General features: G+C 40.1%; 1 protein-coding gene across 2 annotated transcripts; it reads right to left on the bottom strand.

Moving 5' to 3' along the window:
- Positions 1-220: 220 nt before the first annotated feature.
- GIPC2 (GIPC PDZ domain containing family member 2) lies at positions 221-25039 on the bottom strand. 2 transcript variants are annotated; one of them, XM_059854085.1, is made up of 6 exons: positions 24733-25039; positions 16909-17094; positions 13331-13511; positions 10030-10139; positions 9249-9330; positions 221-1641 (listed from the first exon to the last, which is right to left on the bottom strand). In XM_059854085.1, the coding sequence occupies exons 1-6, from the start codon at positions 24970-24972 to the stop codon at positions 1487-1489; spliced, it is 954 nt and encodes a 317-aa protein (XP_059710068.1). In that variant the 5' UTR covers positions 24973-25039; the 3' UTR covers positions 221-1486. The 2 variants fall into 2 exon arrangements, with proteins under 2 accessions (XP_059710068.1, XP_059710069.1); XM_059854086.1 differs by lacking the exon at positions 24733-25039 and adding an exon at positions 24282-24537.
- Between the last annotated feature and the right edge of the window lie 1855 nt (positions 25040-26894).

The raw sequence follows: 26894 nt of genomic DNA, 5'->3' as shown, positions 1-26894 counted from the left end.
AGCAATTCATCCTTTAGGGCCCAAATGAGCAATGGGATGTACAAAATTTTACCACCTCCTCAGAGTTTCTTCAATTTTATTTTCAAGTTTTACAGAAATTTGCTGAAGTGGAGTTTAGAATCCTTCCTCAAGAACCTAGTAATGAGAACAAGAACCTGTTCTCTCAATGGTACTTCAAAGTGTGATGGGTTTAGACAAAAAAAAACACTGATGTAGAATATGTAAAGTTATTGGCATAATCTTTATTTTAAAGAGATCTCTGCAATTCAGTGAAAGACATTTTCTTCAGGTAGTGATTTAGAAAAAACTTTTGTAGTAATTATTACTTTATATTCTTATGCAAATATAAAAATATTAAAAAGATATGACATCTTCCCAGATCAGAACCCACATTCTTGTTTAATTTCATTTGCAATAATCTCAGATTTATAAGTAAAAAATTAGTAGTCAAAATAAACATTTATGTACAATATAATTGGAAAACCTAACATCTAAGATTAGTTAAACATACTTTTCAGGGCCTAGGCATGCATTGTCATCCAAACTACAATTCTTTGTGACTTTACAATAATATTTTTTGGGTTTGAACACCTTCAATATCTCTCTTGTGTTGCCATGTTGAAAAAACCCACAGACAAGAGGGGAACTCCATGGGATCTCAAGAAATCATTTAGCATATGAAAAGATCAATTAAGCACTTAGTGATATACTGTAGTCTCCAGTGCAGTCTCCAGATATTATTCAAATGCATTAATATTAATCAAAGTTAACATTTATTTCTTTCCATGCAGTTCCTATTGCAATGATATGGCATCTGAATAAAGCAGCAGCTTCCTGGTTTAGGCATTTCTACTCATCTCAGTAAGAACCCAGACAGAGCATATTATGACTCAAATGCAAGCAAGCCTTTCTCATCCAAAGATCTTAGTTTTCATGTTTTAGAGGAAATTATTTTCCCCTCAATTTGGGTTCTAAAGAAACAGGGTAGCTTCTTCCCAGCTTTGCCTACAGTAAAAACAATGTCCAGGCCAAACTGTAAGAAAACATAAGGCTTTAGGTTAATACACAGGAATAGCAGAAAACCAGGGAACTGCAGCATGAAGCTAGGTAGTTTCTCAACAGCTTTATAAACCTCTCTAAAGAGATAAAATAATCCAAACTCTTTGTTGCATATGTCTAACACTTGGTATCAAAGTGTATGTACAATAAAAATTATCTAATTTTCATAAAATTTCTGTATAAATATATCACCTTGACACTCTCCTCACAGTGATTTCTATATGTAAATTAAATGTTTTAAATTGCAGTTGTCAGAAGTTTGGGTTTACCTTCATTTCTGTTAGAAACCTTCCTTTGCAAAGGAAAATCTCAGGTCAGAATGCTTATGCAGAGCACTCTGAATTCACACCAATAAAATTATTAACATTCTGATGTATTTGCAAATGATTCTGTATTTTCAAACAGGGGTTGATGAACTGCACAGTTCTCATTCCAGTCGTCCTTGCTTAGCATCACCTATTGCTCCCCATACATCAAATACAAACTCATCTGGAAATGCAAAGTCTCCAAGAGTTTCATCCAATGCCACTGCAAATTCATCTGGGTTTTTCTTGTCTCTTCCAGCTTCCACAATTGTTGCAGCTAAAAAGCAACAAAACAAAATGATGTCGTTATCATGAAAGTGACAGCTAATACATAGGGCCAAGAAAGAGATGGATAGGATTTGGGATGTCTATCTTCAACAGCTGGTGAGGTCAGCTTAGGGAGATGCAAATTCTACCAGGTGAATTTAGGATTCAACAGGAAATTATGTACTTAAAGTTCATGCTTATGCCTCTAGAAAGTGATGAATTGTGCAGAAGCAAGAGAAAGGCTTTGCTGCTGTGCACAAGAAACTGGAGCCACCAAACACCAGGAACATTTTGATATCCAGGAGAATGAAAGCAGAGGAGTGATACAATGGAGTTGAACTGTGATACCTTGTACGCCAATACTGTCCAGCATTTTCTCTTATTTAGCGCAAAAGTATCAGAATTTATCAAGTGCCAGAGCTCACTTTTGAAATGGCTACACTGGGGCTGCTGCTTAGGACTGACTCCTTAGTTGCTGTGCTCACCCCTCACCTTTTGCCGCTGCAGTTTCTCACACTCTAGGAGAACACAGAAGTCTATCCCAAACACTGGATGCTGACAACCCATGGATATTAGAGCAAATGAAAACATCTCTTCATCATGACACCTGCACCTCCATGAAGGGTGAAAAGAGTCGGCACAGAAATTTCTCCTGGTTAAGCTGGGCCCAGAGAACCACTGGCAGCAAGCTACCACGGCTTGAGGGCAGAATGCTCTGTAAGACACACTCAGCACAAAAAGCTCTGCTGAATACAGTTTATTTTCTGAGCTGTATCTCTGCTGCACAGCCTCTCTTCACAGGAATATAATGGTGTAGTACAATAGGTGAAACATCAAAGTCTGCTTCATTTTGTGATTACTTTGCACCCCTCCCTTAAACTGCTAGGTGTCTTCCATCTTTTGTTAAACATCAAATACCCGACACTTTCCTCACAAGCGTATCAAATTCAAGTGTCAAAGTGAAGGATTTGATAGCTTCTGGCCTTTTCTTAGAGGAATGTCTAAATGTAAAACACATAATATAGTGCCTGAGAAAGGGAAGGAAGTTTTGAAGCCACAAAAAAGCATCTTTACTGGGACAGTCTGCCATCTACCACACACATTGTATCGAATCAACACGGCAAAATCTCTCTGATAAAAATAATAATAAACATTCCCTGCTCTGAAGTTTTACTAAGTTCAATTAATTTTATTTTGTTGACCTAAAACTCAGCTCAACTTTATTGACAGTTACGAACTTCTGGCAAACAGTACTCGCTGTTGTGCAAACGTGTAACAAGCTGTAAGCAAGCGTGAGCCATACTCCATATTGTAAACGTCAACAACAGTAATTCTGAGGAAACCTGATGTTTTGGTTTTAACTGTGTTCAGCTGTGAGGCTCCAAACACAATCACAGTGTGTCAAACTACCCAAAGCCATCCAAGGAAAATGTATGTAAACCTTGACAAATTGCTGTGATGGAGACAGTTCAAGTGTACCCCAGCTTCCCAGGTACCACGAGTGGTTCTCAAGGACCCTCAAGACCCTGCCAGGAGAAACCCTATCCCTGTTGCACTGATTCTCTCTGTGTCCCCCATGAAGTTCCTGGGACTCTGATTCAGACAAGTCTGGATGGGAAATGGGCATTAAAGAGGGGACCCTTGTTCCTGGTAAGTGGAACACAAGGATTTGTTCTATCAACACCACTCTATATTCCCTGACAATGGGGCACAAGAAGGTACTTAAGGGAAGCAAGCCTGGAGATAATAAGATGAAGGGCGTAAATGAAACTTCACAGATTTCTGGATATGAAACAGGATGTGAACTTACTTTTTATAGACACTGGGAGAAGGGTGGAGAGAAAAGAGCTGTGCAAGGTGGAGCAAGAGCAAACACATCAAGAGATTGTCACACCAGATATTTAGAAATCAAAAGAGTAAGGATCTAGATAAGTGTTAAAGCAGGGAGGGGAGCCAAAATGTAGCCATTTTTAAGATAAACTGGCCAAGAGATATGGAAGAACCATATGACACAGACAGCAGCAATAAAACAAGACAGCAAGGCATTATATCACAGTCCAGCTGCCCTGGCTGAAGCTTCAGAATTGCACATAACAAACTATCATTAACAGAAAGTGTAATTTCAAACACAACTTTCGTTAAAGATTGACCTTCCAAATAACTATATAGACTCTAAGAAACTGATTTATTATAGATTTATGAAACTTGAAAACAAAATTCACTAAAAACTTAGCGGATCAACTTTCAACGCAGTCAAGCAAGAATCAGAACATTGCCGTGCCGAAGGAACCCCCCCCCCAAAAAAAAACCTATTTCCGTGTGTATTGAGTTAAGTGTGACCAGCAGCGCAGGGCAGATTTAATGCAGTATATTTCCTAGAGCACAGCGGCACTCCCAGATCCACCTGCTGCCGGAGCCAGGCTGCCTGGCTCTCCGGGGCGCTCCGGCAGCGCGGTGCTGACCTCCAGCGCCGGCCCGGCCGCACTGCCGCCAGCGCTCCCCGCGCTGCTCCGCGCACAGCGGCACCGCCGGGGGCCGAGCCCCGCCGCCCTGCCTTCCTGCGGGACAGCTGCCCTGCCAGCCCGCGAACTCTGCCCCGATTCCCCCGGTCAGCTGCCACGGCCGCGGGACGGCGCTGCCAGGGCGGCGGAGCTGCGCAGAACGCGCCCGGTCGCACCGCGACATTCGCGGAATTGATGCGGAATTGCCGGGGCAAATCAAAGCCTGCTGGCTGCCAAGGCATTCAGCAGATACTTGCCGGCTTGAAGAAAACTTTGCTGGTTCTCAGAGGGTGACAGCTTCGCGCCAAATTGTCTCCACGCCCCTCCCTTTTCCCCACTGCTTCTTGTAAGAGCTGCACAATAAGTGATTACAGGAATTTTATTCCAATAGAATATTTTTCCACAGTCAAAAGAGCCTCAATTGTTTTCAGATTTTCCTTTTTTCAGTTCACTCCAGGCAATGTTAGTGTCTAATTAATTTTTACATAAAATGTGAAAAGTTCAGCAATCTTAAAAGTGGTGAAAGGAATTAGAAGTCTCATCAACTTTAACTGAGAAGTTAATGTCAAGCTTCCCAGAATATGAACAAAGTAATATGTTGGCTTTTCAAATACTCTTCCTTTAAAATAACCTCAAAGATCTTTCACAAAATCCTTATTTTCACTTTTAATAGGAACATGGGGCACAAGCCATGAAAGCTATCTTCTGCCTACCATTCTTATTATCTACCTTACATAGTGGTTTTGCTACCTATATCCTATACCGTAACTTCTGAAAAAGCTTTTTTCAGAAGACCTGACAGAAGCCTTAACATTTATTTAGCTAAAAGTTTTGCCTTTATCAAAAGGTAACAAATATTGTTCTGTCCTGTCACTCTAAAGCAGAAAATGAAGCACGTTATTGCAGTTTCCAGTATTTAACATTACTTGGTTTAAGTTTCATGTGGAACATTGTCAGATCTGGTACTCAATAACTATTAAAAATATTTCTTCTTGTTCCTTTTTCAAGTACTAATTCTTCTTGAAGTTTATTTTGTTTAACTGGACTTGCTGCCCTTCCTTTTATCAAAAAACTCCCATTATTCTTTCAGAGTAAATGAACATCTGTAAACAATATACCCCTGGATGTATGCAATAAAATCCTTTGGGAAAGGAAGTCTGGTGACAGAAGGAGAAGAAAACAACAGATTTAGGGAAAATATTACTTCAGTTAAAACATTTAGATATAGAAACATCTATTGAATATTGATGGGTTGGATTTGCGAGCCAAGAGAAAAAGCTCGGGTAACAAAAAAGGTTTAAACCTGTTAATATATTTTGACTAGACGGCAAGTTTGAAAAATGAAGTCAAAAATGGAGAAGTAGATTTCAAATTTTTTAAGCAAAGACAAAATACACAAGGATATTTCAGCCTGATCTCAGTGATGGAAGGTTATGAAACAGACTATCTTGTGTGTGATCACATAGCATGGACAGGACAAACGGGGTCAGACCCAGCCAGCATAGGTTTAGGAAAGGCAGGTCCTGCCTGACCAACCTGATCTCCTTTCATGACCAGGTGACCCACCCACAGGATGAGGGAATGGCTCTGGATGTGCCTACCTGGACCTCTCTAAAGCCTTGGATACTGTTCCCCTTTCTCCCAGAGAAGCTGGCAGCCCATGACTGCACCAGGGGATGTTCAGGTTGGACATCAGGAAAAATTTTTTCACTGAAAGGGTGGTTAAGCATTGAATGGGCTGCACAGGGAAGTGCTGGAGTCACCACAGCTGGAAGTACTCAAGAAATGCCTGGGTGTGACACTTAATCCATGTTTAGTTGGCATGGTGGTGTTTGGTCAAGGGTTGGACTCAGTGGTATGGGAGCTCTTTCCTAACCCTAACGACGCTGTGATACGTCATGTCTGATAACATTATAGAGAGCAACAGAAAAGAAGTAATCATCCAAAAGCAGAAAAACAGAACAAAGGGGAACAAAATATTGGTGAATGAAGCCAAAAGATGCTGAAAAAAATGTGGACTGGAAGCCCTTCTGCCACCATTTACAATCGGTACCATTCTGGGGTTAGATCCAGGCTTCCTCCCACCCAAAATTTTTGGGATTAAATACAGTCCATAATGGAGTCTTGTTGATTTAAAAAAATAAATGCCAATATTTTTCACTAACACTGTTTCCTGAGTTGCTCCTATTAATCAACTGCTCAAATTCCTTTACCAGAAAGCACTCATAGAATTTAAAATAACCTGAATTATCTCTCAGCTGTGTATTTATGTTTTAAAGAATGCTGAAGTCAAGCCTTGGCCCAGTTTCTAATATGCCCATAAAAATGCCTGAAGAATACATTTCCAGAGCCAATTGGCCCTTCTCTGGATTACATACAGTTTTCAGTACAGGAGTAAGGAAGTAAAAAGGTAAAAATGCATCCAAAAGCAGGTATGTAAATCTCAACAGCATTTAGACCTCTGAAATAAAAATAAAAAACTGTGCCAGAAAAAAGTGCTTGCATTTTCTTTAACAATTTCCAAGTATTTTGGTCCAGCCTAGGGATTTGTGTGTAGATTTAGTCAGCCATTCTTGAAACTGTCAAGATACTTAACCATGCAAAAATTAAGGGCTTTACCTCACCTTTAATTCTGTCTGTAATTTAACATGAGTTTTTCTTTCCTTTCTTTCTAACTTATGTCTTAAAACTGGGGCACTGCTTCAGAATTCAATCACACCATGGAAGTGTCATTTTAATGGAGATGAAAGAGTAACATTAACTGACATCCAAAGATTCTGACAAACAGAAGTGCATGGAAGTGAGCAATGATTGAGATCTTAATCACTTGTCAGCTGCACATTGTGATGACTTGCATTTTCAACTAATCTGGCTTGAGTAATGAGTGAAATTTTGAGCTAAGTGGTGATTGGCATTCTCTGAATGAATCTTTTCCTCATATCTCATTTTCATGGGTGACTGATCACATCCAGTATGTGAAAAACTGACATGTGTTAATTGAACAGATTTGTGACAGGTGATTAGCTCTCCTTTCCTAAAGAATCCTGGAGCTGTTTGTTTTAAAATGGTGAAGTTGGAGAGCTTGAGTCATCAACACTGGCTGTTGACTCTTAGATTTGAACTTCAGGATATGGCTTCAAAGGTGCAAAGTAAAGCTACATGAACCCTATAGTCTTTGATTTCTGACAGTTTCTCTTGGTTTCACTACTTTTTGGGGAGGAAAAGAAGAGGTGAGGGACAAAACAACCACCCAGCTGTGAAGAAAAGAACCTCTCTATGAACAAAGACCTCTTCCTTCTTTGAGTATTCTTTTAAGACTTTTTTTTTTTTTTAAGTTTCCAAACTACATACTGAAAGATGAAGGGCATTAGATCTTTTTGAGGGGAAAAAAAAATTCAAGGAATTCGTGGGAAAACTTTACCAGGTGCTTGGCTACTAACTCAACCATGTGTTGAAAGATGAACTTCTCAGTCTACTGTGCCAGAGCCATCCTGTTTACAGTACTGAGAGCCAAAAATACAAGGAATACCAGTTCCCACAGGACCGTTCCCATGGACGCCAGAAGCAGAGCACCTACAGCTGCTTATTCCTGTAGGGCAAGGAGCCTGGGGACCTTGGAAGTAACCTGCAAGGACAGGAGCTTCCAGAAGCCCAGCCTGAGCCAGGACTGCAACAGCTGCAGGACAAAAACAGCTCCCAGAGGGACAGCTGGCAGGGGACTCAGAGCTTTGAAGCCTGAGCCAGACTGAGGCACAGAGGTTGCAGGAATGAGATGGGACGTGGAATCCTCCCTAACCTAAACATGGCTCAGCAGCACACAGGCCTCCCAGGAGTGCACTGCATGGCAGCAGCATCACATATTAGAGTTGCTGGGAACAGAAATGTTGAGAACTTCTAGATTCTCGGGAATTTGAAAGTTTAGATAGAACCTACAAAACAGAATTCAAGTTTTGGGCAGCTCTGCCCTCTCTTCTATGCCAGGAAGCCCACTTCTGCCTTAGACTGAAGGACAAATACTGTTTTACCTACATTTTTTCCTGTGAGAAAACTAGTGGAATCTGCCAAACAGATGCTTACTGGTAGGAGCATACAACAAAGGCCTTTTGGCTATTGAGATAACCACCTTTTGTTCTCATTCCTCTGTTAGCTAACTGCTGCCCCTCCAGCTCTGATGCTTCGCCCTCTGGAGCTTCATGCCAGACCTATTTTCTCTTCTGCTTTGCCTTTTCCGCTTCTCTCCCATGAAAGCTTTCTTTTCAAGACCACTTTCCATTTAGGCTATTCTTTCCTTTTTCTTGGCTGGTTCTTTTAAGATATTACCATAATAATAAATACCTTCCTCTTTGTCTCAGTACCAGCAATTCCACAAGATCCTAGGAGGATTACAGCAGCCACAGCAGGCTACAACAGCTAGACTGCAGCTTCTTCCCAAATATTCTTCCAAATTCCTATTTAGTTGTTGTCAGACTAACAAAGAAAAGCAACAGCTGCAAAGACAAGTTTGGTGCATCTTTAAGGAACTTATGACACTGGGGTTACGTAGTTTCTTTCATTGTAATTCAATGCTTCTTATAACTAGTAAATATTCTGTAAGTTTTCTCATGTTCATCAGAACACAGGTTTTAGAGATTTTGATAAATTTGTGTAATTATTTTGTCAGTTACCTTGCTAAATAGTTGCTTGTTCACTGATGAAGATCTCAGCTTCAAACCTTAGCAATCAACTTTGATGGGTCTATGCCAAGGGGCAAAAAACCAAATAAACACACTTATCCTTAAGAATTAACCATGGCACACACAAAATCCACTAGAAAATATATGCCAGAAAGAATACAGTGGTGACAGTTATAGCAAACAACTAAAAAATTCATGCAACAGTGTATAGCTGCAAAAAGAACAGAGGATTGATTGAGTAAATACATCACAAGAATTGAAGTGGGAGGGTGACTCTTTTATCAGAAAAACACATTTCTGGAAATACAGGCAAGTTTTTGAGACTGCAGGCTGGACAAATTTTGCTTCACTTACATCCAGAGACTAAAGTACTCAATAAATGTTAGGCTAGAGAAAATGAGAAATTATTTAATCTTGTAATAATCTATCTGCTAAAAACTCACCTAATTCAACATCTCTTATGCCCATGTATGTTTCAAGAAGCTCATCCACTTTTTTAATTGCTTTTTCTTCAACTTCAGTTGGCTTTGTTGGAATAAAGGGAGAGAAGAGCAAAAGTATGATTACATCCATCCAGATTTCAAAATAACCAGCAATGTGCCAGTGATTTTCCTTACTCCCATCTTGGCCACCTAGACTTACAAAATCTACAGATAAAACACACTATTCCACTCTCTTTCCCTCTTCTCACAGACATGAGCTTTCCTCCTAATATCAAGCCACACAGCTCATGCATTCAAACTGAACAGAGGCCTTATATCTCCTGACAATACAAATCTCCATCAAATCCTCATCAGCTTTAGAACAGCCCAGAATAAGAAATATTTATTTACCAAACTCTAACCCTGGTTTTGCACAAATTCATGTCAAGGTATCCAATTAGCCTCTCCTAACAACAGCCCTTACACCAATCCCATACACTTCAGTGTCAGAAATGGAACAAATTCACCACAACATCCCACCTCTTCCCCGTCCCCCCTCTTCCCTCTTTTCAGCACCCCTTGGTCTAATCTAAATTCATCCATGTAGTCCATGAACTCTAACTCTGGGTTCTGTGCTTCCAGGTTCTTCAGCCCCATCCTATCCCTGCTAGTCATCAACTTCAGTTGTTCTCTTCAGTCCCACAAGCTTTGTAACATCCCACATTTCCTTCCTACTTATCAGCCTTGGGGAAGAACAAATCAGAAGCTGAGTGATTAAACTGAGGGGCATACCCCACCATACCATTTCCTCCACAGTAGCAGGGCCTTTGGCTCTCAGGCGAAGTGTTTCTCTCCCTTTGGAGATTTTAGCCTCTGACAGAGTTCTGCCTTTGGACCTTGGCTCCAGCTTTTCTAAAGACCAAAAAAAAAAAAAAAAAAATCCAACAAAAATAAAATACCGAACAAAAGTACGTGTACAGTACAACAGAATATGAGGTATCTGTTTTGGTTATTACAGTATCTTCACATTTAGTCTAATCGAGATCTAGACAATGAAAAAATCTAATTATAAATTAACTATTCTAAGTATAGCTTTGCCAACAATCTCTTGTCTTCAAATTGTAATATCTGCTCAACTGCACTGAGTCTAGGACTTCCATTGACTGATATATCTAAGCAGGCCTATGGCATTCATTTCATATATGTACCTTGTGTAATTTTATTTCCCTATTCTACAGAGAAGCATTTTAAATTAGACAGCAGCTGAAGTCGCCGGCCAACTGCTGATTTATTTGGGTCTTTACAGGCAGAACACACAGCAGGTTCAGCATTGCAACATTTTTATCTTTCACTGATGCAAAGGTGCAAACACTCCTGCTAAGCAGGGGATGATGAGCCACATTGAGCTGAGATAACAATCTGCTTATCAGCACTCACAGAGGTGAAGTGGCCATAAGCAGATCTGCAGGAGGTTTTCCACTGGTTTCACCGAAATTATTTCACAGCTGATAAATCTCTACAAAGAGTATTTGTAGAGATTCCTTTACCTGAATTCAGCCTTTCTTGTTTCATCCTGGGTAAGGGCACCCCAGTTAGTAGATGGAGCACAGAGTCATTTAAGATTTGGGTTTCTTGTTCCAGCATGCAATTTTACATTCAAGAGTGACAAGGCTTTACTTTACTTACTGACATGGGAGTTACATAGTGAATCTGGAAAGTGCTAGAAGAGAGGAGACAGTTCTGCAAAACTGCTTTTATTTGTCCTGTTTTCTCTCACAGATTATTCCTGCTCTTAATAGCAGGCCTTTCTAATAAGCTTTTCTTGAAGGGAATACTATAACATATTATACTAATTTTGCTCAAATAGATTTCAGCTCATCATTCTTGCATAAGTGGTCACAAATCTAAATAATTATGCTGAACAGTATGCTTGAAAAGTAAATTTTATTAGCTTTCATGATACAAATAGGTATGTCAAAGTCTCATATATATCCTTAGGATCAACACTTTATCCTTTTATTGCTTCAAGGACAGTTTAAAACATCCTTAAGATTTTCATCATTTCTGCTAGACTTGTTTCAAAAAGTCATTCCCGATAAAAAAACCCATATTTTTCAAATTCTGTCACCATTATCACCGTAGAACTCAGGATTTGACATAACCTTCATGGGCAGTACTTTAGACCAAAACACTCTGGCTATCACAGAAACTGTTTTCCATGTTCACATCATTAAAATGCAGAGTTTGTGTTATGCTGCTTTACTTTGTTTCTATTCATTTTTCACAATTCACAGATGCTTGTGACTGGTACAAATCTTTAGTTCTGTGCTACAAGCCTTGCCTAGGGGAGCTAAGACAGCCTGTGTGTACATGGTAGAAGGATGTCCAACCAGTAAATTATGCTTATTTCACATTCTGCTGAGAGGAAGAAAAATAAAAATAATTTCACACAGAGGTTTGTCTCTTATTTCTGTATCCTCACCAAATTCTGTTGAAATTAACAGGAATTCAGCACCTACTCAAGCAGAATCTGGATCTTGTCTGTCATCTCCTCTGGGGCTATTCTTAGTGCTCAAGCTGCAGCTTAAGCATTATCTTGGTGCCTGAAGCCTAACTGTACCTAAGGCTAAAGGCAGGACTTCTTATCCTACTCAGCACTGCAACTTGCAAGTTAATTTGTGTAGAGCAAAAAATAATGTGCATCTTTCAAAAATCTGTCCACAAAGCTATGGTTGCCTCTCAAATCAATGGCAGAAAAAAGGTATTGCCATTAAATTAGTGCATTTTTTCCTCTACATCACAGGCAGACTAAAAGGTATCTTAGTCACCTGACTAAAGTAAAAACTATTAAATTATGGCTGAAGTCATCAATCAAATGATGATTTACACTGCTCTTTACAAACAAAGTGTGTAACACTTCTAGCATTGAGCAAAAATTATAGGCCCGTATTAAAAAGAGGTATTGCTGCATTACTAATTGTGATAGACAACATATGCAATTCTTTAGCATAATGTATAACATACACATTTACTTAACAGCAGTACCAACTTACATACAAACACATTAGAAATTAGAGATCCATTCTCCACAGAAACACCAAAAGCAAAAAAAAAAAATCTCTGCATTTCTCTCATTTTCAATTTCTGCTACTATTCTGACACCAAGTGTCAAGACTGGTGTATGACAGTAGCTGTAAACTACTAGCACATTAAAAAAAATTGAAAAATAAACATTAAAATTTTTTGCTGCTGTAGTGAAGACAGTGATATTGAATTGACTGTTATTGCAGGTGTGCAGAAGGCCTCATACAAATTTATGATATAGCATTATTTTGAAGTTTTTATTACAGGAAAATGCTACATGGTTTGGGGAGAGGATCCAAAAAACTGAGATAATAAAAATTGTAACTTGGTCTCTGTTTTGACTGCCTGAGCAAAACTTGCCTTGTTTGTTTCTTTTCTACATTTATAGAGTTAATATATACAAGAATTAGCAGTAAGTATGCATTCCTCCTATTTAAGCAGCACTTCTCACAGCATGCAGGTGACAAGCAAAGACAGAGCTTTGCAATTCTGCTTTCTTCCAATTCTGAGTACACCTGCAGCATGACTGGAGATCCACAAAAAGGCTGGGGAGGGGGAGAGGGAGAACAGGCAGGCAGCAAAGGAGGTGCTCAGGGGAATCCCAAACAGTGCTTGCTGCAGATTCCTTCTGCATTAGAGAGCACAAAGGAATTATGTATCAATAGAGGAAAAAAGGAGTTTTGAGGATCAGGACATTAGTGAAGTGATCCATGCTTTAAAATTGTACCTATGAAACAATTCCTGTTCTAATTTTGCAACATCATGTAGTGGCAAAAGAGACTGACTAAGGCTCAGGTGAGGTAACCCACACCAGGATGACTGCTGGAGAAAGCAAGAAAGAAAATCCATTCATAAATCTTCCACTTCAAAGAAAAAACTAAGTGTATTTTCTTGTAGTAGTTAGTTACCAGAGGTGGACACCTGGCTGCATTCTGAAAACAAACCCACAATGTAATGCAATGATGGGATTTTACTACCAAGGTGTTTTACTGAACAAGGTGGACAGTAAAGTCACTCACCAAATGCTTTCAAAGGCTCTACCAACTCCAGCTTAAACTTCTGACCTTTCTCCAGATCTTTTAGCATTTTGGCAACTTCATAATGCCGACACTCTGACACATTTTTCCCATTTATGGTCTCTATGTGATCACCCACGCAGACAGTTTTGGTTTGGTCCATAATGCTGCCTTCTTTGATTCGCTATTGTTTAAAAAAAAACACCACCAGAATTAGAAACATTTCTTTAAAAGGTGATTGTTTGTAAGAGGTGACACCACCAAGTTTCAAGAATGTCAGTTAACAATGACTATTACTGAGCTTATTATTCCTGCAGTGTGTTTTGTCTATAAGATTATCATAAAACATGTTTTGAAAAGCATTATTTTTCAAACAAAGTATTTTAGTAAGCATTGAATATACAATCAGACAGGAGAAAAAAGGAATGCAACCACACTTGAGAAATAAAGAGTTCTGAATAACCTAATATTTTTGTGCTTTAAAACTGATCACAGACATCTCAGTAATGTGAATGGTTATTCAAGTTTTTGGAGTTTTTCTATTTAATAGCTTGACAAGCATAGGAACAGAATTTTTCTCTTCTCAAGTTTAGTCCAGGGACTCAGTAAAAATTACATACTGTAAAGGGCTGATGTTAGTAAGACCCATCCCCAGTGCTGAAACTACTGTTCTCCTCATTAAGCTATACAGCTGTGTATTAAAGGATATCCTCTGAAATAATAAAGAATAAGAAAATCTTTTAACTGCCATCTCATGGAAAATACAAAGAGTCTAAAAGTCATAACAGAAGGTACATTTCTTATGAAGTGCAATTTAAAAACGTATGAGGAAAAAATTTTAAAATATCTCTATGATTTATCACACTTTAAATTTCAGTGATTCTGGTTTTTGTTGTTACATACTGCCATATTGCTTCATCGTGTGCACACACCACATAAGCCATTATTATATGGCTATTGAATAGACCAGCAATGACATAGTAAAATACCTTTTACTTTGCAGCCACAAATTTCATTCTAACGTGTTCCTGAACAACAATCTTTCCAACACAGACTGACGTGGTTCAGCTAACTCTGTGTGAGATAGCAGTGAGACAAGGCAGATAAACATGCTGCCACCTCCCACTGGAGCAGCCAGCCTGGCTGCGCCATCCTCCGGGAGCTGCTCCCAGCCCTGCGCAGGGCTGAGCCCACACATGGGCCTCCTTCTGAGAGTCAGTGGGAAGTGTGAGAGTGCCCACTGGCATACAGTGCACTGCAATCATTTTAAGCTTCAGGCTGAGTTTAACTCTTTCTAGCCCCAAACAGAAGCCTCGTGGTGAATGTGGATGTCGTACTGTACACACTAAAAAGCAAATGTGCCAAATGCAGTCCCGTTACCAGGACTCAAAACCTGTCCCACCCGGCTTCAATCAATGTTTAGTACACACGTTAAATATTCATTTAGCTTTTCTTCTTAGCACTTGGATCCCAACACTAAAACTGTTGAAATAATATTCACTGGCTGTTATTTGTGTCACTTTTTATCATCACTCCAAGTTAACTGACTGAGACAGTCGAGCTACATTGTCACAGTAATTAAGATGCAATTGCCTGTATTTCAAGTGCTCTACAGTGCATTGAGAAGCTATGAGGATCTATATTTCCTATGCAATGCCCACTCCATTTGAAAATGTCTCCTTGTACACCACTCAGTCATACTTCAAGTTCTACTGCTGTTCTTTGAATGCTAATTTGACTCCATAATACTTTTTCCCACTTGCCTGCGTACCCCAAAAACAAAAAACCCCTGCAGTTCAGTGTCAGGTTTAAAATTGGTTGGGTTACCACATCAAACCTAGAAACCTCCCTGTTATTCAAAATGCAGTAAAGTAACTACAACCCACAGCAACCTTCAACAACCCACCCATCAGTAAATTTAGTATTAATTTTTAATTAAGAATGGGACACACAAAATTTTAAGGAAAATATATGTATATAAACAAAAAAAATCTAATAAACTTTGGAGACAGTCTCTGCTTAGTCATTTACCTAGACAATGAAGAAAAAAAAAAGATGCAGCTTTTACTTTTGTATGTATATATATATATATATTATATATATATATGTCAGCGTTTTCTTTGCTGATTTTAAATATCCATTAGCTAAATCTGCAACAACAACAAACAAAGTATGCTCCTGGAAACTCCTTAAAACTGATACATTCCCATGAAGACCAGATCATTTTCATTACAATGTTTATTATTAGACCAGTACAAGGAAAAATAATACATATATGCTCAGAGGACTTTTACACAATTTACTGGAAATTACAGTTTGTCTGGCTAACGTTGTGAGGGTTTTCCAGTGTGCTCCAATTGTGCAGTAGTCTGTGTGAGGGCTGTTCTCCCTGCCTGTTACCAAGCAAGCACAAAGGGAGTGTCACTGTACAGGGCTGCACTTGTGAACACAGCTCTCTGAAGCACAGCTTCAATGCCTTCTTTTAAAATGCCACATAAGCAGCAGCATGACTGAATGTTATGGGCTGTATAGATGCCACCACTAGAAATTCACAGTTCTTTGTCTATAAACATAAAAAGTTAGGCTATGATTTTGCCAAAATGCTTAGTGAAACCTACACTGCATCTTGACTTTCACAAACATGACCTCAGTCACATTTTTCCACAACAAAGACAAGCAAACTGATTTGTAAACCATGTCTTGTTTTATAGCCACGGTAGCTAAGGAATTAACAGAAAATTCAACCTCTCCATACAAAAGCTCTGTTTACAATGAGATCAACGATTGGGGCAGCAGTAAGCAAAGATAATTGCTAATGCCTCACTAATAATGGGTAACTGGAGTATATTAGAGCAAAGAATCTCAAAAAGGCAGAAAACATGATTAAGGTTCCTTATACCTAGTCTAGCAAGAAGGGCAGCATCATTTCATAAGCCTCTACTTGTCTCAAAACATACTGCCTCTAGGTCATATAGAAGAGGAGAAGGAAAGCAATTATGATTAATATACTGAGTATGTTACTGCCCATACTTGCTACTCAAGCTCATTGTGGTAAATTGTGTTGATCCATATCCTTGTAATTCACCCTGTCTAAGGCAACAATACTGGAAAGCTGAAAAACCACTATACTTGCCCCTACTCTTGTGCAGCACAAAGGCTTCTGCCCTGGGAACAGCCAAAGACAAAGAACATGATCTCATTATCACATGAGTGACAGAAGTTCTATAAGCATCTAATAAATGACATCAGAAAATCAGTTTAAAACAGGAGGGGGCAGATGCAAGCAGTATCTAACACCTACCTCCTCAGGGTAGCTCAGGAGATACAATGGTCTCATTGTAAAGCTGATACACGTTACAGAAGCAATGAACAAATGAACAGATTTTGAATGACATGCATTACAGATTAGCTGAACTAATTTTGAATTATGTCCCTAAAGAAAAGCAACTTTATTCCTTACTTACCATATATATGATAATAAAAGATTTTATAGTTCTAAAGGATCATTAAACCAATAATTAACCAATTATAGCAACAGGAGCTTCTATAGAACAAAGCATTTCACTGGTAATTAAGTTTACCTTTATAAAGGCACAGCCCGTTCCATTGTCTGTAATGGTAAGTCCCAGCATATCATCAGTTTTAAGAATTTCCACTTCTTTTCGCTGTCCTTTCACATGGGCAAATATGAAATCTTCAAGGCCGATTTGTGCACCTAAGAGCTTGTCCATATCAACTTTATGAGTGTTCAAAGTGCAAAACATGATCTGTGCAGAAGGAAAGCAAACACATTAACAGTGTATTAGGTTTGGTGAGCTGGATAGGAAGCCAAAATGAGAGCACAGTTCAGGCCCCTGTGACAGGTCCATAGCTTAAGCAGTCACCCTTCTTCTCCAGATACAGCAGGAGAAGGAATAGTCTCCATCCCCACGCAGCAGAAAGCACCAGTAGCTCAAAGTGCAGGTGAGAGCTGGCAAGGAACATAAGAAGGAGACCTCTCTGTGTGAGCAGCCTCTCAAGGCCTGTGTCAGCACACCAGCCCTGAGAGAGGCATCTTGAGCTGCTACAGCTTGCACCAGAGGTCAGAGTAAGCAAACTGAAGAGCCACCACCATCTTTGGCCTCATCATTCACCCACCACAAATTCCACCTGATTCAAAGATCACTAGGGACTACTTTAAAACTTTATTAGTTTAAAGCAGTTTAATGGGGAGAAAAGAAAAAAAAGAGCTTATCAAAACAAAAGAGTCATGAGAGAGCATGAAATGCTTTGTATTGTTCCATGTGTTCTCATTAGCTCAGAGCACATTGTCTCCAGTGGGCTTGCTTAGTTCCTACTCTTCCCAGCATGAACTGGGGTCATCCCTGTTCCAGTAAAAGCAAGGCTTAATAAAAAGGTCAAATTGCTTCTTTATAAATCAGTTTTTCTGAGGGATTTCCCTTCAGCACTGGATATCAGGCAAACCTTTTTCTCCCTACACTTATGCCAGCTCTTGAGCAGGAAGGTTTCTTGTCCTGGGCAGAGGCAGGGTGAGGGCAATCCATCTGTACTGGGAACAGAGATGCTTTTGCCCACCACGGAGCTGCATGAAGGAGTCTGGCCAGGCCCAGCACACCCATCACAGCTACAGTAATGACAGGTGCCTTTTCAAGCTGCAGCAGGAGAGGAGTGAGGGCCAAGGGTACCCCAGCTTCCTCCTGGGCAGCACAGAGAGCACAGGGCAGCAGCCAAACCAGAGAGACCCTGTGCTCCAAGAGAAACTTGGGGGATCCCTAAAGTCTACTTCACTGAGGCAAAGACACGGGTTTTCCACACCAGAACACTACACATGCCTTTTTCTTTCCTTCTGGCATCACTGGATTGTAATATATGTTATGAAATCATTTATATAATATATGTTATGAAATCATTTATAACAGGATGAAAGCAGAAAAATTGAAATGAAAGTCACCAACCTGTTTAAATTGATTCCAGGTCAAATGAAAAGTGGATACTTTTACTAATGTTTTTCACAGAAAGCATTCAAGTTTCTGGAGCTTTCTAGGACTTAGATTCTCTAACTATGGGGGTTTTAATCTTACAAGACTGAAAGTTGATAGAGAGATTGTGTTTCTTGACAGAGGTCGTGTTTAGTTGCAGTTTTCAAAAACAAAACAAGCAAATCCCCCCCACCAAACAGCCTTACTTCAATGGCTATTGCTTATCTCATCTAATCCATCAAACATCCACTGCAATCTAACACCTTATTTAACAATGAAAGTCGTAACAGCACACCCTTAACAGACATTAGTTTTATTTGCTCGGGTAATGCCAAGGTTTTCAGTTAAACAATACTCTAGATATAACAACACCTAGAGAAATTAATCTGGTTTTAAGTAGAAAATTGAATATAATGATAATGATAATGATAATAATAATCTCTAATGACAAGCTCTTTTTTAAAACCAAAAAATTAAAACAGATTATATCAAGTTCACATACACATTTTTAGATTTCTCAAGCCATATAACTTTGCCAGTTTAAAATGGTAACTCAGTTCTCTGTTCATTGTTCCCGTGATGAATAACAAGCACTGTCTTTACATTTTAGACATTAGCATCCTTCATCTGACCTTGTCAAACAGACAATCTAGTAAATACTGTCACACCTTTGAATAGATAAAATTGGCAACAGAGCAGAAATGTGATATTTAGAAACTTGATCCAGAGTTTCTCTTTATAGATCTTCATCTGGATGGCATTCCTACTACAGCCTATAAGTCTGCAGAATTTTTTGTGAGTCAGTTCTGTGTTAACCACAGGGCTGAGAGAGCATCAGCTAGTCAAAAATAAAACTTAAATCATTCTTCATCCTCTTTAGTGAACAACTGCTTTTTCTCAGAAGAGATATATGCAAAGAGTAATGTACTAAAGATGTATCTACCCAGAAAGATATACCACTACACCATCTACCAGTTATAGCATAGCTTTATTTGTACACAACTGAGACCTACTGATTCAAAAATGGTATTTTTTCATAGATTTTACATAAGTTTAATATTGGTACCTAATGCCAGATTATATACTTGAATACTTAAACAACAGGTTCCACTCACTCAAACTTTTGCATATTTTTGATAGTAATTTTCTTATTCAAAAATAAAACAAGAAAAAAATTCTTGTGCAATTCTCATGGTTAAGTCTTTTCTGTCCTTACCCTAAACCTTCATAGGCATTTGGTCTCTAACTCATATACCAGTATACCAGTGCTGTGAATATTTCATGCTAACTTCAGCAAGATAATATAAATCAGAACTGTTACATCAGTCACAAAGTATCTAGGATACCTCCCTCACTGAGAGTTATCTTCTGCAGCACTCAGAAGAAGGAAATTCCATGTCACTGGACACTAGGGGCTTATGCACAACTTTATAAAATAAATTTGTCCAATTAGTTTACTAACAAATTATTCCCTGAACCCTTATTTTCAATTGGAAGAGACCACATGAGCCAACAAAACCCGGGCGATATAAAGAAATATAAATACGTGTTATATAAGGAAATGGTGTTAGCTAAGAAAAAGAGGGTTACATGATGTGTTATATAAAGTATATATGCAGTACCATATCGCATGTTCTATACATTAATTGTGCTCTCATCTTCCATATTGAGCTGACACCTTGAGAAGAACTCAAAAATGAGTTGGTTGATAGATGACATACTCAGAAGTTACTGAAAATGTATTAAAAATCTAAGATAACTTTACAGAGATCATAATTACTTTCTGTTTAAGAGGTAGGGAACTGGGAATTTTAATACTGAGCAAGATGTAACACCCACTGACATATTTCCCTATATATGTAGATGCCATCGTATCAAGAAATCACCAACGCATTTTCTACGTATCTTACATTATCTTCCCCAAGGAAAATGTGTGAGCCTTGACCAGCTTCAGCAACAGCAAGAGTAACCACCAGCTCCTCCAAGTTCTAGTGTTCTTTTGGTACTGTGAGGTTTTCAGCCTGGTCAATACATTCAAAGGCTTATAAAATAAGCATTCAGTGTTTTGCTGTTTGTTTTGGGATTTGGTAGGGTTTTCTTTGTTTGGGTTTTTGGTCTTTTTGTACACAAGTATTACAGTGTAATACAGTGTACACAAGTAATTACAGTGTAAGTTTTTCCATCCAATTATTTCCATACTAATATTTCCAATACTTTCAATAAAAGTATTGGAAAAGACACAGCAAGCATCACATGCAATATGGGTGTGACATTTAAGCACTGCTTAGGGAAACAGCAAGCAAACAATTCTTGCCATAGGGTTGGGAGGAGGTGTTTTGTAGGGAGTGTTAAGTTTGCTCATTTAAAGTATTCAATCTGTAGGCGTGATTGTGAGCAATTTCTTTCAACAGATAAGCTTAACAATAAAACTTCCAACATTTTGGTGATGAGGATTTCACAAGCTGACCCTTATCTCTAAAACACACTTCAGATTTTTTTATTATTAAAAGGGCAGTTTTGTTCAGAAACACAAGTTTCAGCAGTGGCTTATTTGTCAGCAGTCTTTCATAAAAGTTTAAACTGAACAGGTTTAAATCAAATACTTCTATGAAAGTTTAATGTGGCACAGCCTCACCATATACTTGACTGTTTAGCAAGAGGAGGCAAGGCCTGTGCAACTACAGCCCACGCACAAGCTCAGCAGCTGAACTCTTGCTTCTGCAAGAGAAGGAGGGAGCTGCATTTCTGCCCTTACTGCTGCCAGAAAGGTCTCTCTTCTCCTGAATTACTCTTGTGATGCAAAATTCCTTCCACTGTGGACCCCAACCCCAAGGGCTCTGGACAGACGCAGCCATCAAGCATCAAGTTTAGTTCACTAGCCCCACCACATTTCCCCTTTCAAAGCAAACAAAACAATCAAAAGGCAAATTGCAAGTAGGCAAACCAAAAGTCCTCACAGCCTCTATGGGTTACCATTCCCTTCTTGTCTGATCAAGAAATTGCCCTGCTACAACTGGACTTTAATATCCACGTTCTCAGTGCCTGCTTAGCCACTCTGAATACTTTAAAGCCCTACCATGTGCTCTCACAGGAGCACACCACCACCAAATGCCTTAACAGACCCACATTGTCCTTCAGTCAGTGCTCGTTTATTTATCATACAGGCTGCACTCAGCACTTGCACCCTTACAGGGAACATTCCCTGCTACATTCCCAACAGTCAGAGAGGAATAGTGATGCTAAAAGGCCAAAGCTACGCATAAATACTTTTTCCATTTATTTTTCCTGCTTCAACCTCCATAGAAAAAGTAAGGGAAGACATTTCTATTACTTATGCAAACAGAAACATACACGAAGCTGTGTGTGGGTTGTGCTGTTAGTTAAGAGTTGCATCTATCTATATTTTTTTTAGCTCTGTGCTTTCTTGTTGAAAGCTTGTTGAAGTAATCAAGTTAAATGTGATGTACCTCAAACAACACTCATAATAATGATGCTGGAAATGATAAAACTTATTTTTTTAAATGTAACTTTAGTGAGGGATTTGTTCTCCATTGTCCAGGGGGAGAGGAAGTGAAGTTTCTCTTCACAAGACTCTTCACTGGCATTTAAAATTTTAAAATTTTAACATTCACAGACTGGGAGTAGCCAGAAGATACACAGGAGATAAGAGAACATTATCGACCATCACTCCCCAACATCAACCACTGGCAAGGCCTGAAATACCTGGTCTGGGAAAAGACTTATGAGAAGAGAACTGAAGAATGAGGACAAATTAGCATCGAAGGCAAAGGGATCAATAACCAATAGGAAACCGAATACTAAGAATTGCCTAATTTAAGACCAGTGAACAAGAATGTCTTTGGGTTTGTCTGTATCTTTCTTCCTGCAGTTTCAGTGTCAATAACACAGGCAATGTATTGCTAGAAGCCATATTCACTCCTCCCCGGGGAAAGAACAGTCACTTTGGACAGAGAAAAGCAGAAGTGCTGGACGTGGTAAAAGTCAGAGATGTAGGCAAAAAGGGATTCTTCTGTCTACCCCTCAGCTCAAAAGGGGTAAGAGATATATAAAGTACCTACAAGAAAGGATGAGTACAGAAAAAGCCTCAGAAAATGGCTGTTATGTCTCACTCCTTCATAGATACCCAGCAAAGATCCCCTATGAAGGTATCCTGCCCCCTATTCCAGTCCCCATCCCACCCTATTCATAACCCAGGTCTGCACAGAAGCTTCTGTCAGTGTCTGTCCAACAAATACTGTGTTTTATATAAACTTCTGTCACTGTTGGCAGTCAATCGCAGAACCTGGAATGGATTCTCCAGCAGAAACTGAACTCAGCTGGTCCCGGGAGGTGTGATCCAAAGAGGAAAAGAAATGCTGTAACCATGTGGAGTCAAAAGGAGAAGTGACAGATTACAAGCACAGCTCATTCAGAATCGTATTAAAACACTTAGGCAGGAATTTATCCAAGAATCCATACTCCTGCCTACCCTGCAGTAACCTCACGTACCATACGAAATGTATTCACTTCTACAAAAGGCATCTGAATGCTCTCCACACAGAGCTCTTCCCCTCCACTCCCCCCCACGATTTTCCAGCTCAGCCACTGCAGGGTGGAGATCTCTGTGACAGGACCTGTTTCCAAAGGCAGTCACGTGTGGGTATCACGCTGCCCACAGGCTTCAGCAGAGCTGGGTCACTGAAACCTTCCTAGACAGGTAACACCTACAAATGGCATTTGAGTACCTAAGCGTCCTGCAGTTTGCTGAGGTGTAGCTTCTGGCATTACTCTTTGCACAGAGTATCTGTCCAAAAGCAGTTTTAATGAATAGATACTACAATTTAAAATAAATTCTAATAAATTCACATTTCTTGGCTGTTCACTGATCTATCCTGTCTCTATGCAAAAATCTGTTGCATGACTCTCTGGTCTGAATTCTTCACTCTGTTATGTCACCTTTATACCAGGAAATACTTTTGTTCGCTCTTTTCACATCATACAACTTTCTTAAAGCCAACTGAATTTCTGGAGTAGAAGATTTTATGTTCAGTGCCTCCAGCAATAATTCTCCATCCATTTTTAGCAATAAGCCACATTAAAAAAAATTTAAAGGAATGGAACACTAGGGAGTAAAAGAAAATAAGAAAATTCTCCAGTCTGGCACACGGCTGCCAATATATGCCCATGATATGTGGTGCTTCCTCTAAAACCTCTGAGGGTGTCAGATAATACATCTAGCAGGAGAAACAGGAGCACACCATTCATACAAAATTAAATTTGTCTGTGAAAGCTGTTCTTTCTCAAGTCAGCAAAGCCAAAAGTTCAACAGTGAAAGGAAGAAAACTAAAATAGAAGACAATCTGGTGATTATGAGAACTTGAGAATACAAGGTATAACTGAGATGGAAAAGAACAAAAGGGAAACAGCAGCTCAGGATGAAAAGAAAACAAAGGAGCAGAAGGTCAGAAAGCAGCTGGAAAGGTCTAGGACATTGATGCATTGCCTCTTAATTACTTAATGCAACAGTGACTGATTAAACTGTATTCACTGCTACTGCCACCTTCCCTTTACAATTTCCTATTTGAAATGCTACGTCAGACCACAGCAAACTCAGAACAAAGCCTGCTGTAGTACTAGTAGTCTTTACAACTTTTAAAAAAGTAATCTACAAAGAAGAAAACAAGTAAAGCTGTACAGCCACACGTAGGCATAATGAAATGTTAGCCCTCTGTTTCAACTTGCCACTCAGAGGTTAGGGTTCAAAGAACCACATAGGAAGAACTTGATATGGCCAGTACCTTTTAACTAAGAGAAAACAATGCATTTACAAACACAAATGAATCATTATCCAAACAAATGTTTAGAACACGGCTCAGAAAAAAAAAGATCAAAAAGGCAGCAGAGCTTAAAAAGGAATCCTGTTACAGACTTAAATATAACTCCATTTGAACAGTGAACACTTTAAAAATGATTACCTAATAAAGCAGAAAGCTTTCCATTTCGGCCGAAATTTTAAAAAGCAGTACGATTCTGGGCATTTATACCACATGCCCTCCCCTTCCAATGCATTCATTCTGGGTATTTAGCCTCATAAATCCGTTGTCCCTTTTTAAACTGGAATGAAGCAGTGTCTAAGAGCTGTTTCAAACAGCAGCTGGCAACAGGTTACCGAGGCACTGGAGTTTTGCTCAAGAGGACCATGGTTTTTACCATGTAAGAGTTAAATGCAGTCCTATTTATGCCTTTTCCCGCCTGGTAACGCTCATTTGGAATAGCCAAGGGAGATTTTTTCTCCCAAGCAGCGCGAAGTAGGCATGCCCACACAAGCCCGAGACCGAGGTTGGGGCAGGGCGGTGGAACAGCCCCGGCGCCCTTTGGCGCCCCCGGAGGCCCGGCGGGACGCGGCCGCGGCGGTGCCGGCCCTACCTGGGCGGGGTGGATGCCGAAGGCCGCTCCGATGCGGGCGTACAGCTCGCGGGCGCTGCCGAAGCCCTCCACGCGGCCCGTGGGGCTGCCGTGCGCCAGCTGCGTGTGGAACTGCAGCCGCGACGCGCTGGCCGACGGCGCCGGGGCCGCCGTGGGGACCGGGGCCGCCGCCTCGCTCTCCACCAGCTTGAAGGTCTCCTTGGACTTGTCCTTCTTCTTGCTCCTTAGCCCCAGCGGCATCTTCCGCGCCGGCCCCGGGCTCCTGCGGCCGCCGCCGCCCGCGCTGGACTCTGCCCCCGGCGCGGCGCCGCCCCGGCCCCGCGGCCATCGCGGCCGCCAGGTGCGGCCCGGCCCCGCCCCGGCCCCGCCCCGGCCCGGCCGCCGAGGGCACGGAACGCTGCGGGCCGGGAGAGCCCGGCCGCCGAGGGCACGGAACGCTGCGGGCCGGGAGAGCCCGGCCGCCGAGGGCACGGAACGCTGCGGGCCGGGAGAGCCCGGCCGCCGCCGCCCCTGCCCCCTCCGGGCAGCTCGGGGCCAGCGGCGCTGCTGCCTGAGCTCAGACCGCTCCTGCTTCCGCCACAGAGGGGTCCTTTACCGACCTGCTACTCAGTCGTTCAGGAATTTCTGCTATTGACTACCAACTGGTACAGAATTATATCCAGCATATAAAAGAAAACCTGAAGTATACAAGGACTTCAGGCTACTCTTTCTCATTTATCACAGACTATAAATGTCTAAGGGTTCATAAAGCAACAGTAATAACCCAAGTTAAAGAAATTTCTATTGTACTGGACAACAGCTCTGAAATGCTGAGATTTAACACAGAAAATACACTTTTGAAATATTTGTAACATTTCACAAATTCAAAATGTTTCCTCTACTGTGAAATAGAGGTACATATTGTAGTCAGAAGTTCACATTACAGGAGACACCTGTGCTCCAAAGTAACCAGCCTCACCTCAGTGGAACTGTTTAATTTTCAGTAGTGCACTGAATCCACCCAAGATGTGAAAAGTGCAAAATTCACGAGGCAACATTCGGCACTTCTAAAAGGAACTGCTCGAAAGGCCCAGAGAGAAGCAGCACTGCCTTACCACATCTTCTGACTTGCACAATAAAAAAGACAAACCATTGCAGAGAAAAAGGATTCTGGCACATGGAGTCAGACCAGGCAGGCAGAGACGATGAATTACTGTGAGGCAGCCCTGAGTCAGAAGTTCTTAGCAGATCTAATCAGAGCACCTCTGATTACATGAAATTACATATAGATTTTAAACTGCTTATGCTGTGAGGTATAAAAGGTTTGAAGCCAATTTGACTTCAGCTTTTCCAAGATAGCATATAGTAGATTTAAATGAATACTCAAAAATGGCTTTTATCCAGTTCTAGTAGGAGACAGTTGGATTCAATATCGTTACTAATTTTTGTAGGAATTTCCACCAATAAAAAACCCAACAAAACTGCACAATGAACTTGCCCCCACACTTTTAATAGTGACTGTCCAGTTCAGTTTGGAACCACAGAACCTAAACTGAAGGTTTCTCTGAAGTTACAGAACTGTGTGTACTTTTTTCCCATTGCTGGAATGAAATTCAGACAGCATACTGGCATTCACTGGATCACACTGCAGTGAGACGAAATGAGATATTAACTAACAGTACCAAACTATTCATGTTCATCTTGGTATTGAGGGGGTTTTGCTGGTTTTCAATTTCAAATAAGCAACTTTTTTAAAATAAGAAGCCACTTCCCATGTACTAAAATGTATTATAAAAGAATTGGTGACAACTTGTGTCAACTCATTCCTTTTTTTCTGAAAAGGTAATTGAACCTTACGACCCAGTAAATACTGTTTATTAATAATTTTGGTAATGAGATTTACTAAATGAACACAGTCAAGTTTCCACATATACAGAGGTTGTGCAGATTTATTTATAAAATAATTCATGAACATTAACAGTCCTAATTTAGGTATCTGTTGCAAAACTTTCTTCAGTGGAAGTGTGTTTCCGTGCTTCATACAGTGATGGATGGAGAAAAATAGCTGAAGTTGGTACAAAAACTATGCTAATCCTACCTACAGCTTGGAGCAATGGCATCAGCTTTTAACTATGGAAAGAAAAAATGATGAGGCCAATGGAGCTGATCAAATAAACTGAAGA

The sequence above is a fragment of the Haemorhous mexicanus genome, chromosome 9 (assembly GCF_027477595.1).
Source record: "Haemorhous mexicanus isolate bHaeMex1 chromosome 9, bHaeMex1.pri, whole genome shotgun sequence".
Taxonomy (NCBI): Eukaryota; Metazoa; Chordata; class Aves; order Passeriformes; family Fringillidae; genus Haemorhous; species Haemorhous mexicanus.
The sequence above is the reverse complement of the archived record's forward strand: the minus strand, read 5'-3'. Positions and strand labels throughout refer to the sequence as shown.

Bases quoted from the DNA above. Each gene is read 5' to 3' on its own strand.
- GIPC2 (XM_059854085.1), bottom strand. From the start codon at position 24,972: ATGCCGCTGGGGCTAAGGAGCAAGAAGAAGGACAAGTCCAAGGAGACC. The intron at 17,095-24,732 runs GTAGGGCCGGCA...CCTTCTGCACAG, and splicing joins TCGGCATCCACCCCGCCCAG to ATCATGTTTTGCACTTTGAA. The intron at 10,140-13,330 runs GTGAGTGACTTT...TTTGGTCTTTAG, and splicing joins AGAGCCTTTGAAAGCATTTG to AAAAGCTGGAGCCAAGGTCC.